Source organism: Pan troglodytes, chromosome 3 (genome assembly GCF_028858775.2).
Source record: "Pan troglodytes isolate AG18354 chromosome 3, NHGRI_mPanTro3-v2.0_pri, whole genome shotgun sequence".
Lineage (NCBI taxonomy): Eukaryota > Metazoa > Chordata > Mammalia > Primates > Hominidae > Pan > Pan troglodytes.
In genome coordinates, this window is record NC_072401.2 from 73436464 (window position 1) to 73450940 (window position 14477).

General features: G+C 37.5%; 1 protein-coding gene across 2 annotated transcripts in view; it reads left to right on the plus strand.

The window, feature by feature from the left end:
* Positions 1-14477, plus strand: part of PPAT (phosphoribosyl pyrophosphate amidotransferase) — a 42474-nt gene that overhangs the window by 24949 nt on the left and 3048 nt on the right. For both annotated transcript variants that reach the window (XM_001140991.7, XM_009447854.5), the window contains exons 2-10: positions 3183-3249; positions 4194-4400; positions 7472-7584; positions 7688-7833; positions 8676-8748; positions 9377-9528; positions 9946-10073; positions 11457-11678; positions 14113-14233. In XM_001140991.7, coding sequence (XP_001140991.1) covers positions 3183-3249; positions 4194-4400; positions 7472-7584; positions 7688-7833; positions 8676-8748; positions 9377-9528; positions 9946-10073; positions 11457-11678; positions 14113-14233 — 1229 coding nt within the window. The remainder of the gene's footprint in view (positions 1-3182; positions 3250-4193; positions 4401-7471; positions 7585-7687; positions 7834-8675; positions 8749-9376; positions 9529-9945; positions 10074-11456; positions 11679-14112; positions 14234-14477) is intronic.

The window sequence follows — 14477 nt, forward strand, 5'->3', positions numbered from 1 at the left end:
TCAGTGGTCTCTGGGGCTGTACTTGGGCTGAGTGTTTCCAGGTACCTGCCATTTGCATCTTCCTCTGTAAATTGTGTGGCAGGTTCATACTGCAGGATTACATCCAAATCATGGAAGAACTTCATAGTTTTAGAGCTGTCTCCAGAGTTATGGGCATATTTAACTGTTCTATATTCATATTTGAGATTTTTGTACTTAGCCCGGCACTGTTTCCAATCTCTGTATACTCCTAATGATTGCAGCCTTTTAGCAATGTAAATAAATATTCCTTTATTTCTTAGTGTTCCATAAAGTTGTTTTCGTATATTTTTTTCTGCCCAGACACTTAGCAAAGCTTTAATCTCCTCCTCAGTCCAGTGCTTTCCTGCTCCACTCTCCATGTTGAAAGTGACCTGGAAATGATTCACTATTTCTGCCAAGGTTTTGTTTCCTAGGAAACCAGATGGCTGGTTGTCAATAAGCTCCGAAGAGCTGAAAGGATGTAGTTTAACTGGTTCAAGCTGCCTGAGGGAGTAACTTGAGAAACTGCCAAATAAGCAGGCTTTGTGATTAAAGAAGCCTGGATCTAAATGATTCTTAACTATATCATTTCAGCCTGAAGGAAAAACTACCCTTGAGACAAAAGGGAAAGAAAACCGTTTTTTGTGTATTTCTTTTCTTACATAATTTACTGTTTTACCAAATGATTGTTGATTTTTAAAAATTGTTTTGAAAATGGTTGGCAGAGGCTTTTTCCAAGAGGTCTATAGCCAATGTTAATAATATATTTCCTCTGACATGAATCACCTAGTCCTCTAACATTGGTTAACTTACAGACCCCACAGCATTTCACTAAATAAAAGAAATCATAAGTCAATTTATTTAGTCCCATATGGTATATAGTATTATGCATATCTATTTTCAGTATTTAATGCATTTAATAAAATCATTTCTTGAGGCTGCTGTGAGCTGTGATCATGCCAAGTTTTTTTAGAGTTTTACTTGGCAACGTATCTAATGTTGTCGTTTTTCTCGTTAATAAAACACTGCAACAATTGCAATATATAATTTTGAAAAAGGTTCCTTTTTACCAAATAAATCAATGTATTAACAGCTACTAAAGTCTACAGGCACATATGGAAGAGGTTTACTTTTTGTTTCTATCCTGATATATATTCTTTGGAACAAAAATTGGTCAATAAACATCTACTATTTATAGCACTTGTTCAGAACTATTAAAAATGGCAAAGCAGTTGGAACCTTTATGAGAGTTTATACTGCACAGTGGTATGGATGCTCTTAGTCTTTACTATGTCTTGCCCTACCTTCAGTCTAGATTTTGGCTTTTTTCTCTGTATCACCACTTAATCAGCACTAATGCAGGAAATGAGACACAGACATGGGAAAGGGTGCCTGGTCAGCAGAGGGTTTTCAGAAACAATTTTTTTTTTTCTAATAGCAAAAGTGCTATTTATTGGAGAACATTTGGAAAATGCAGAAAGGCATAAAAAATGGTTACCAACTATGCATTTTGCCTCTATTATATTTGGAGATTTTAATTTACATCTACATACTCATCCTGTTGAAACCCTATTTAGGGGTTATAAAGAGTAGAGGTTAGAAGCATAAATTCTGCAGTTGGATTGTCTGCATTGGAATCCTGGCTACCACCTGCTGTCTGTGTGACAATGGGAAAGTAACTTCCTTTCTATTGCTTTAGTGTGTTTATCTGTAAAATGGGCATGGTAATCATAGTACCTACTTCATAGGATTGTTGTGAAAACCAAATTAGATCACGCATGCTATCGACCTAAATAATTAAAAGGATCAGAATCTAATTTAGAGAGAGTTTATTCAAGCACCAAGTTTGAGGATGTCTCACCCAGAAACACCAACTCCAAGGAATGGAGTCAGCATTGCAAAGTAGGAAAGTTAAGGTTTCATTTCTATAGGCAGACAGAGGAGTTTTTAGCAGAATCACAACATTTTTTATACAAGGTTAGCACGCCCAGTTACAGCAGTTTGATTGTTATAGGTGGTGGTTCTTCTGGGGAAGGGTACATTTAACATTTTTTTACAGAGGATGTTAATGGGTTTTCTTTCATTTGGTCTAAGCAAAGCAGGACAACAAAACAGAAGCTAATTTTTTTTTTTTTTTTTTTGAAACGGAGTCTCGCTCTGTCGCCCAGGCCGGAGTGCAGTGGCGCGATCTCAGCTCACTGCAAGCTCCGCCTCCTGGGTTCACGCCGTTCTCCTGCCTCACCCTCCCGAGTAGCTGGGACTACAGGCGCCCGCCACCACGCCCGGCTCATTTTTTGTATTTTTAGTAGAGACGGGGTTTCACCGTGTTAGCCAGGATGGTCTCGATCTCCTGACCTCGTGGTCCACCCGCCTCCACCTAGAAGTTAATCTTTAACAAAGGTCATCACTTGAGAAGGCAGGAGGTTATTGTTTCTGATGTCTTTTTTTTTTTTTTTTTTTTTTGAGACGGAGTCTCCGCTCTGTCGCCCAGGCTGGAGTGCAGTGGTGCGATCTTGGTTCACTGCAACTCCGCCTCCCGGGTTCAAGCAATTCTCCTGCCTCAGCCTCCTGAGTAGCTGGGACTACAAGCGTGTGCCACTATGGCCAGCTAATTTTTGTATTTTTAGTAGAGACAGGGTTTCACCATGTTGGCCAGGATGGTCTCCAGCCTTGACCTTGTAATCCGCCCACGTCAGCCTCCCAAAGTGCTGGGATTACAGGCGTGAGCCACCGTACCCGGCTGTCTCTGATGTCTTTTAATTCTCTCTAGTCATTGTATAGAACAAGAAAAATAAGAAAGTGAGTTAATCTACAATCTGAGAAACAGAAGTTGTAACCATATGTGACTTGGATCACAGTCATATCTCTCTCAAGGCCTAAAGTATATTTGGGGTTCCAATAGCTTTTAAATTATTTATTTTTACAACGTAAAATGCTTAGGACAGACTGCCTGGCATGTTAGTTAATATTAGATGAGATATCTAATTGTTACATTGTCATCTGCTGTGATTGCTAATCATCAGCATCAGCATCATCAATGGAAGTAGTGCTAGTACAAGTAGCATTTAATGTGTTGTCACACTAAGTTCATGGATGCTTGTTGAGAAAGTATGCTTGATAAAGTTCTTCAAGAAGCTAATCAATTGGCAGATTTAACAGCTAATATCTTTTTATATTCACAGGGGTCAGGAGAGTGCTGGTATTGTGACTAGTGATGGGAGTTCAGTGCCAACATTCAAATCACACAAGGTAAATTTGAACTTTAAGAAATGTTGATGACAGACCAAGTGCAGTGGTTCATGCCTGTAATCCCAGGACTTTGGGAGGCCAAGGCAGGAGGATCACCTGAGGTCGGGAGTTCAAGACCAGCCTGACCAACATGGAGAAACCCTGTCTCTACTAAAAATACAAAATTAGCCAGGCATGGCGGCGCATGCCTGTAATCCCAGCTACTTGGGAGGCTGAGGTAGGAGAATCGTTTGAACCTGGGAGGCGGAGGTTGTGGTGAGCCGATATTGCACCATTGTACTCCAGCCTGGGCAACAAGAGTGAAACTCCATCTCAAAAAAAAAAAAGAAAAAAGAAATGGGATGACAAAGATAACAAAGACAGATGATCATTAATATGGGGAGGGGGATTTGAATAAATAATTTGCAATCAAAAGTAATATTCTTAGGATCAGCCACTTTCAACTTTATATCCTAACATTTGTCAAATTAGGATGTATTTCTTCCCCAGTTACACTTTTTTGCCTAAGACCAACTCAAATAGGGAGTCATTTATTTAAATGCTTTAAGATGCTTTGATTTTTTTAATGCAAATTTTAGTTTTTATACTTGACAAATTTTATTGCTTACTACATCTGTTCTTAAATGTTTTAGTGAATAGTATCTTATGAAACACAAGTGCTTCAACATTGTGAAGGTATTAAATGCCACTAAATTGTTCTTTTTAGAATGGTTAATTTTATGGTATGTGACTTTTGCCTCAGTAAGTTTTTTTAAGTAAGTGCTTCACAGTTCTTACAATTAGGTTATTTGTTTTTGACTTTTTTTTAGATTAGAATTCTGAAACACAGAGAAAATAAATGTACTTCTTTGTCTTATTTGGATTGGCTGGGCAGAGAAGAGAGACGTTTATTACTAGCAGTACTAGTCTGTTTTTTTCTAAGTTGCACTTTTTGATTTCTCAAGGGAATGGGTCTTGTAAATCACGTCTTTACTGAAGACAATTTGAAAAAATTATATGTTTCAAATCTTGGAATTGGACACACAAGGTATGCCACCACAGGAAAATGTGAATTAGAAAATTGTCAGCCCTTCGTTGTTGAAACACTTCATGGGAAGATAGCTGTGGCACATAATGGCGAATTGGTAAATGCTGCTCGATTAAGGAAAAAGGTACATTTCTTTGTTTGTTTGTTTTCCCTAAGCCTTTTTAAATGATTAGGATGGATTAATGAATAAAAGTTAAGGATCTTTGTAAAGGGCATTTTCTAATTGTTGCTACCTGTTACCTAACTGCAACAAACAATTGCATCAGAATAATCTGGAGTACTTGTTACAATTCCAGATTGTAAGCTGTCCCCTAGAGTTGGAGACAAGGGTGAGAATATGCATTTTAGACTCACTTTTTGAATGCACTGCTTTAGAGATTTGGGAGAGTTGATTTATGGATGGAAGCATAGAGAAATTAGAGTTTATGGACTTGCTATCTCTTTAACTCTGTTGCTATGTTCAAAGCTTGTATGAGATAAGAAAAATCAAGCCGTTTTTCCTATTCTCAGACTCAGCACACTTCTGTCACCAAATAGGGGGGTTTCTTATACCAGCCAGTTTTCCAGAGGACACCAAATGGGTATCCTATAATTCAATTGTATTCTGATAGTACCTGGAGGTAAAGTCAGGTTCCAGAAGTTAAGGGCTCAGTCCCACAAGATTGTCCCGCACTTCAGATGCCAGTTGCAAGTCCGGGCCTTTGATACATCTGACAACCAGTTATAAATTGGGAGTTCCTGCAGCAGCCCTAGCACTACCTTTGGTTTCAAACATCACAAAACTCAAGAAAGTGCTTTGTATACATTTACCAGTTTATTATAAAGGATATTACAAAGGCTACAGAAGAACAGTCTGGTGAAAAGATGGAAAAGGCAGGGTATGTGGGAACGAGCGTGGAGCTTCCATGCCCTTTCCAGGGGCACCACCCTCCAGGCATCTCCAAGTGTTCAGCTATCCAGAAGCTCTCTGAATCTAGTCATTGTGGATTTTTATGGAGGCTTCATGAAGTAGGCACGAATGATTAAATCATCAGCCACTGGTGATCAGCTCAACCTTTAGCCTTTCTCCCCTTCCCTGGGGGTCCAGGGATGAAGCTGGAAGCTCCAACCCTCTGGTTGATTCCCCTGGCAACTAGCCCTCATACTGATGCTGTGCAGGAGCCCCTAGCTACCAGTCATCTCAACAGCATACAAAAGGACACCTATCATTTTGGCAATTCTAAGGGTTTTAGGAGCTGTGTACCAGGAAAGACCAGGATAAAAATAACATATATAAATCTTCTTACATATCACAAAAGCATAAAAATAAAATGTAGTATAAACTTGAAGATGACATGAAAAAATGAATTGGAAACAATGACAGGAAACTAGAATATGGGAAAAGGGACGGAGACTGTTTACTTAAACTCTTGGTTCACAGCATGTTGTTTGGAGCTTTCTGTGCTAATGATGTGAAATTTGTGCCTATGCTTTCATTCATCATTTCATCTTTCTTTTTTTTTTTTTTTAACTGCCTGTCTATATTCATTCCTAGTAGCTTCCCTTTATCCATTCAGGCATTCATTAATTAATGTTGAGTTTCTTCAGTTTATTAGCTCCCAATAACCTTGACTTGGTAACTTCAGAACCTGGTGATATTTAGTAATAGATGGTTACACGCACGCCCCATCCTATAAGCATTCTAGAGCTGGGCAATTCACATATGATGAACAGTTACAGAAGCTTAATAATAATGAACTGCTGGGTCAAAAATATTTAGAACCCAGGCTTTTGTACCACTCACTGTCATTCCATTTTTCAGTTCTGTCTTTAGACATTTCCTAGAGCTTTGTCCAGCCCTGTTCATAGGCATTATAATGACCTTATTGTGCTTTTCTGTCCCCAAATGAAAAAATATATAGTTCATTTAAAAATTCAGACAATCATGAAGGTATAAATATGGAGTAAAAATTTCTTTAAAATTCACCACTTAGAGATAACCACTACCTCACTGTTTCCTGACATAACGCCTTACCTAGATGCTAAACTTTATCTCTACCTTTAGCTCCCTACTGAAGATGTTCTGTAGTGCCCATTCAGACTCAATCTGTGCATGTCCATGGGGCTGCCCTTGTCTTGGTCAGTCCTGTTCAGAATTATCATAGAGTACCCTCAAGCGATATTTATTACATCTGCTACATTTCATTGTTCGATACAGTTGATTACTTTCTTCTATCAGTAATAATCAATGAGGATGGGTAGCCACCATTATGATCACTAACAAACCCAGCTTGAAAGTTATCACTGTAGTGTACTACTTTTATAGGAATATACCCAGTTCATCAAGAGTGTTGAGGGTAGAAAAGGTCAGACCCACAAACCAAATTTTCAGGACCCCCTACCCACTTTCAGGTCTGTGTGCCTTCAAATTTAGTATTCAAAAGCTTTTCTGTACATCTCATAAAGCACATTTTTCCTGCTTGAAAATCTTCTAGATTTCCTATTGCCTCCAGCCATGGTCATCCGTTATTAGTATATACATACTATTAGCACAGGAGTCCCCAACCCCTGTGCTAGGGACTGGTACCAGTCTGTGGCTTGTTAGGAACCAGGCCACACAGCAGGAGGTGAGTGGTAAGTGAAACTTCATCTGTATTTATAGGTGCTCCCCATCGCTCACTATTACCACCTGAGCTCTGTCTCCTGTCCAGATCAGCAGCAGCATTAGATTCTCCTAGGAGCATGAACCCTGTTGTGAGCTGTGCATGCAAGGGATCCAGGTTGTGCTCTCCTTATGAGAAGCTAATGTATAATGCCTGATGATCTGTTACTGTCTCCCATCACCCCCAGATGGGACTGTCTAGTTGCAGGAAAACAAGCTCAGGGCTCCCACTGATTCTAGATTATGGTGAGTTGTATAATTATTTCATTATATATTACAGTATAGTAATAACAGAAATAAAGTGCACAATTAATGTAATTCGCTTGAATCATCCCCAAACCATCCCCTGTCCCTGGTCCATGGAAAAATTGTCTTCCACCAAACTGGTCCCTGGTGCCAAAAAGGTTGGGGACTGCTGCATTAGTGGGATGCAGGATTTTTGTAACTGGACATCCACAGAATGCCTTATTTCTTTTCATTATGGTTGGCTACTGGGTTTGGGGTGGGGTGGAGCTTCCCCTCTGATGATTAAGCTTCTCTTTTTTTCTATATAGCTTCTGCGTCATGGTATTGGTCTGTCTACAAGTTCTGATAGTGAAATGATTACCCAGTTACTGGCGTATACCCCTCCTCAGGAACAAGATGACACCCCAGACTGGGTAGCCAGGTAAGCAGAGAACTGGACTAAACTTAGAGCTCTAGTAAGGAGAGTTTTGCCTTGCATATGTTTATAACTGAAGTTATTCATTCAATTATTTAATTAATTCCAGGATTAAAAACTTGATGAAGGAAGCACCCACAGCATACTCCCTGCTTATAATGCACAGAGATGTTATTTATGCAGTACGAGATCCTTATGGAAATCGTCCCTTATGCATTGGTCGTCTTATTCCAGTGTCTGATATAAATGACAAAGGTAATAAACTTTAGAAGGAATATCATTTCATAATGTTTTTCCATTATTGTCCTACTGCTATCAAGCCCTGAAATCTTTAGGTATAGAAAGTTGATGGGTGGGAGGGAGCTAGGTAAAAAAAATAAAAATAAATGTATTCTTCCTTTTTAAAGTACGTTTCTTTGAGTACTCCTGAGGATGAGTCCCTTTTTTTTTTTTTTTTTTGAGACCGAGTTTCGCTCTTGTTGCCCAGGCTGCTGGAGTGCAGTGGTGCGATCTCAGCTCACTGCAACCTCCGCCTCCCAGGTTCAAGTGATTCTCCTACCTCAGCCTCCCGAGTAGCTGGGATTACAGGCACACGCCACCATACCCAGCTAATTTTGTATTTTTAGTAGAGACAGGGTTTCTCCATGTTGGTCAGGCTGGTCTCAAACTCCTGACCTCAGGTGATCTGCCCACCTTAGCCTCCCAAAGTGCTGGGATTACAGGTGTGAGCCACCACGCCTGGCTGGATGAATCCCTTTTAATGTTTTTAATGGAGATTCCTATTTTTTCCTGTCTTAATTGCCTATTCATGTCCTTTGCCTAGCTTTTTCATTTCTGCAGTATGATTTTAGTGGTTTCTTTTCACTTTTATCAAGATATCTTTTTCTAGCCATGAAATCATAATGTTAGAAGGAATCTTAGAAGATCATTTATTTTATCTTTGGCTCAAGTCAAATGAGGATCCATGTGCTCTTAAAGTCTTAGAAATGGCTATTCTATGAGTTTTATTTACTTATTTATTTAGTGTTAGCTGTTCCGTTGAAATAGCCTCTTAAAATTTCTGGAATCCATTAATTGAATTGATTTGTGATTTACAGAGAAAAAAACATCAGAAACAGAAGGATGGGTGGTGTCTTCAGAATCTTGTAGCTTCTTATCTATTGGTGCAAGGTAAGTTTTACCTTGTTTGACATATTTTATTTTCCCATGTTGAAAAGAATTTTTTTTAGACAGTTTCTTATTTATGTGAAAGTTTGGAAGTTTTCTTTTTGATGTCTGCAAGAAAATATTTATAAATGGTTTTTCTTATGCATGTTATGCTCAGCAGTTGCACTGAGTTTAATGTTCTAGTAATAGCTTCTAATTCTGAAGCTGGCATTCTTTCAAGATACTATGAAACTTATTTTCTTTATTTTGTATAATTTTTCTCTTTTTACAGTACAATATGAAAATAGAGACTTATTTTAGAAAGGAAGAACTTCCTCAATGAGAGATAGTTATGATAGAAAAATGTAAGCCAGGAGAAAATGTTTTCTTTATACTTTATTCTTTTAAAATTCAATACAACTTAGGGCCCTTAATTTTTTAATTCTATACTAGAACTTAGTGTTTACAGAGAGATTATAAAGAAATCATTGCAGGAGACATACCACTTTAAAAAGTCACTTCTAGATTTTATATTGAATGAATCAATTGTTTCTCTAAGGGAAGGTACTCTGTGTGCTTTATAATTAATATTTTCATCAGCCTTAAGGACTAGTTTATTAAAAGTCTTCTTTCTTTAACATTGTTTCCCAAGATATTACCGTGAAGTCTTGCCTGGAGAAATTGTGGAAATATCCAGACACAATGTCCAAACACTTGATATTATATCAAGGTCTGAAGGAAACCCAATGGCTTTTTGTATCTTTGAATATGTTTATTTTGCAAGACCAGACAGTATGTTTGAAGGTAAGTAGATTTCTTTTCTTAGAACATTCATATAAGTGTTTTAGCTATCTCCTTGAATCATGGCAATTCTTGCCTCAAAGGCTTACCTGGCTCTTTGAAGGCATATAGTTATATGTTGTGGATATAGGACTGAGCCCACAAGTCATAAGATCACTATTTTTCACTTCCTTTTGACTCTTGGATTTTGTTTTTTGTTAGGAGTAAGGATTATGATTTTTTAGATCTATATGAAGGTCAATTTTTTTTTAAAACCACACAGTTGAGTTCCCCAGTTTGTGTATTTCCACATTCATATTTTTGTATATATTGCATTTCTTTTTATACTCAATCTGTAGAATTCTAGCACTAGTTTTTTAGAATAACACTGTTATATCATGCTAAGTAAAAATACTCTCTCTCCTTTTCCAAACACACCAGACCAAATGGTTTATACAGTAAGATACCGTTGTGGCCAGCAGCTAGCGATTGAAGCACCTGTGGATGCAGATTTGGTTAGCACTGTTCCAGAATCTGCTACGCCTGCTGCTCTTGCTTATGCAGGAAAGGTATTTTCTCTTAATTAACATGCAGTGAATTGCTCTCCCAGCTGTGGAATAAGAAACCCTTGCCTATAAAGAGAAACTCATCAACATTTCTAAGGAGAAAGAAAGCTTTGGTGGTTAATGTTGGTTTGTTTACAAGCGTTTTTTATTTTCCAGGCTTTTTATCCAATGGCACTATTTTAGTGAAAACCACTAAAAGGTTCACTGAAAAGAAAAAAACGTTCACTAAAGGGTTCAGAAATTGGCCCCCTTCTTTTTAAAAAGATAACATCATGACTATACAGTTGACCCTTGAACAATTTGGGGGTTAAAGGTGCCAACCCTCTGCACAGTCAAATCTGTGTATGCATTTTAATGCCCCCAAACTTAAATACTGATAACCTACTGTTGACTGGAAGCCCGACCAATAACATAAACAGTTGATTAACATATTTTGTATATGTATTATATGCTGTATTCTTGCAATAACGTAAGCTAGAGAAAAGTAAATGCTTTGAAGAAAATCATAAGGAGGAGAAAATATATTTACTATTCCTTATGTGAAAGTGGATCTTCATAAAGGTCTTCATCCTCATTGTTGTCTTCACGTTGAGTAGGCTGAGGAGGGAAGAGGAAAAGGGGCTGGACTTGCTGTCTCAGGGGTGGCAGAGATGGAAGAAAATCCACCTATAAGTAGACTCATGTACTTCAAACCCATAGTGTTCATCAACTATATATTCAGTGGAAAAATTTACTTAATATTAAAATAAACGTCTTGAATTATCTTCACAAGTCACTGGAATATTTGCTTGCTACTAAGTATGGGTAATAATAAAGCTGTTTATGTTCATTTAGCATGATGTTGTCAGTGTTATGCTTTATTTTCATAACCAGGTAGATGGTGTAACTGTAGTAATCCTGGGGTATAACATCCAATATTCACTACCTTGGATACTTTATTAACTTCTAAAAGAATTAATATGCATACATTTTCGAAAAGATTACCTTGATAAATGGGTTAATTACTTCCTATCCCTAAAAAGTATCTCATTGGTCTACTGGTTTTAATTTATTTATTTTAATTCATTTCTTTAAAAATTATCACTTTGATAATGAATTTTTCTGACAGTGATTTAATCTTTGTCATGTCTTCATATGCTTAGTGTTATCTTTCAAAACAGAGGAATAATGTTTAAGACAAAAACATTATGAGTCCTCACAAAATGAATTGGTTTTTCCACCAAGTATATTTTGTTTAGTGGTTTTTCTTTTTGCCTTTTTTCCAAATAATAAAGGAAAATTATTTTGAAATTTTACTTGAATATTGTGGCGGCAACACAATCTAGAGAAAATATTTGCCTATTCTGTATATTACTCCTCATTGTCCTTTCATTTCTTCTCTATCAGTGTGGACTTCCATATGTGGAGGTGCTGTGTAAAAACCGGTATGTAGGGAGAACCTTCATTCAGCCAAACATGAGGTTAAGACAACTTGGTGTTGCAAAAAAATTTGGAGTATTGTCAGACAACTTTAGAGGCAAAAGAATTGTTCTTGTAGATGATTCAATTGTCAGAGGCAATACCATCTCACCTATAATAAAACTGCTCAAAGAATCTGGTGCAAAAGAGGTAAGTAATATTAAAACATATCCTAAAGCATCAGTTAACAATAAGATACTGGCATAAAATTGCAATTTAGGATAGTGAATCAAAATGGATGTTCAATATAATAAATTAACTTTTTTTATCAGTTTGGTTTAGGAATAACTGTGTAGCAACTTGGAGAACATGTCACAGCCACACTTACATTAAATGTAATCCTTAATAGATTAAAAAGCTCAATATAAAAGCTTAAGGCTGGGTGAGGTAGCTCATGCCTGTAATCCCAGTACTTTGGGAGCCTGAGGTAGGAGGTTGCTTGAGCCCAGGAGTTCGAGAACAGCCTGGGCAATATAGTGACACCCTGTCTCTACAAAAATAAAAGATAATAATAAAATTAAAATTTAAAAAACCTAAAATTTTTACAAAATTAATTAAAAGACTAACTACACAAAATAGGCTGGGCACAGTGACTCATGCCTATAATTCCAGCACTTTGGGAGGCTGAGGTGGGCAGATTGCTTGCGTCCAGGAGTTCAAGACCAGCCTGGACAACATAGTGAAACTCACCTCTCCTAAAATTACAAAAAATGGGTGGGGCGTGGTGGCACACACCTGTAATTCCAGCTACTTAGGAGGCTGAGGTGGGAGGATGGCTTGAGCCCAGGAGGTAGAGACTGCAGTGAGCCAAAGTGATCTCAAAAAAAAAAAAGTCTAAAAACACACAATAGAATGCTTTTTAAAATCAATGGAGTATTGATTGCTTTCTCTACTTGAAGACATGCAGCCAATCCCAGTGTAATACCTTTGACTTATTATTTTTTAAAATGTATTTGTTAAAGACAGTGTCTGGCTCTGTTGCCCAGGCTGAAGTGCTATGGCACCATCTCAACTCACTGCAACCTCTGCTTCTGGGGCTCAAGCAATCCTCCCACCTCAGCCTTCTGAGTAGCTGCGACTATAGGCATGCGCCATTGCAGCCAGGCTAATTTTTGTATTTTTAGCAGAGACGGGGTTTCACCATGTTGCCCAGGTTGGTCTTGAGCTCCTGGACTCAGGTGATCCACCTGCCTCGGCCTCTCAAAGTGTTAGGATTACAGACATGAGCCATCGTGCCTGGCCAAGTTATATTTTAATATCACTTTATGTCTTTTTTTTTTTTTTCCTTGATACTGGGACTCACTGTGTCACTTGGTTGGAATGCAGTGGTTCGATCTCAGCTTACTGCAACCTCCACCTCCTGGGCTCAAGAGATCCTCCCACTTCAGCCTCCCAAATAGCTGGGACCATAGGCACACACCACCATGCCCGGCTGATTTTTCATATTTTTAGTAGAGGCAGGGTTTCACCATGTTGCCCATGCTGATCTCAAACTCCTGAGCTCAGGCCATCTGCCTGCCTCAGCCTCCCAAAGTGCTTGATTACAGGTGTGAACCACCATACCCGGCCTCACTTTATGTCTTGAAAAAAAATTTTTTTTAATTTTTATTTTTTAAATTGACAAATGTATATATTTATTGTGTACATGTTTTTATATAGATATATTATTTTAAGATTTCAAAGCTTATTCTATTTCAGTAGCTCATACTACAGAAGTGAGATGCCATTTACAACTAATAGTTATGTAAATTTAAAAATAAAGTCTCAGCCTGGGCAACATATACCCCATCTCTGAAAAATCAAAAATAAAATCTCACTGTAGAAGAAAGTGGGATGAAAAGCAGCATGCCAGTTTATTTAGAAAGTTTCCAAGATAATTGGGATTATGATTTTCCAGCCTTTTTTATACCTGTGTTTAGGATTATGATCATCTTACTCTGAAATTCTGTGGCAATTATGTAATAGATACAAGAGTTTAACATAATTTCATCATTTATTGCAATAGTGAAAAAGAATTAAGTCAAAGAACCTGGAAATGGCATATCTCCCTGTTGGTGAATATAATTTAGTAAATTGATATATCAGTGTGATGAAATATGATGCAGCCATTAAATACTAAGAAGACTGCGTAGCAAAAATGGGAAAATCTATTCTAATAAAGTTTAAAAAGGAAATGTGGACACAGAGTATAGCCATGTAAATGTACCTGATGAAAGGCAAAAAAAACAATAACAGACAAAAACAACTCTGTTGTAGTAGTAAGGTTTTTGTTATAACCTGGTAAATTGTATTTTTCTTTTTAAAATGGTAAGATAAGGGATAAGCAGAAGTACCCGGTATTACAAGAGAAAAGTGGCTCTAGGAATGTAAAGACATCAAATGAGAAGTAGGATATCTAGACAAAGAAACTTCCTCATGATTAGGTGAAAGAAAAAAAAAACCAAGAAGCAGCCTTGTAGAAAGAATAATTTATTACCCGTATGTTGTTACTGAATATTCTGCAAAACAATTTTGTATTGTATTTGCACAATGAAAGAATTTTGCATAGTCTTAAAAACCTTGTGTGCAATGATTTCTTTCCAAGGTACACATTCGAGTAGCTTCACCACCAATTAAATATCCATGCTTCATGGGAATAAACATTCCTACAAAAGAAGAGCTCATTGCCAATAAACCAGAATTTGATCACCTTGCAGAATATCTAGGTAAGTATTAAAATTTCTATAAACTTTGATTATTAACAGAGAAAATCCAAAGCTTGACAGTCTTTACACCTTTAGTAAAAAGGAGTATTCAGTGTTTGTTAAAAGTAGTTATATATGTTAAACAGATATTGAATACTATTCTCAACAGTGAGAGTAGTGGGCATGGGCAGACACCACAGAGTCTTGTGTTGGAGAGCTAAGCCAAGGTGAGATCAGAGAAGGAAGAGGTGGTTTCCAGGTGGAG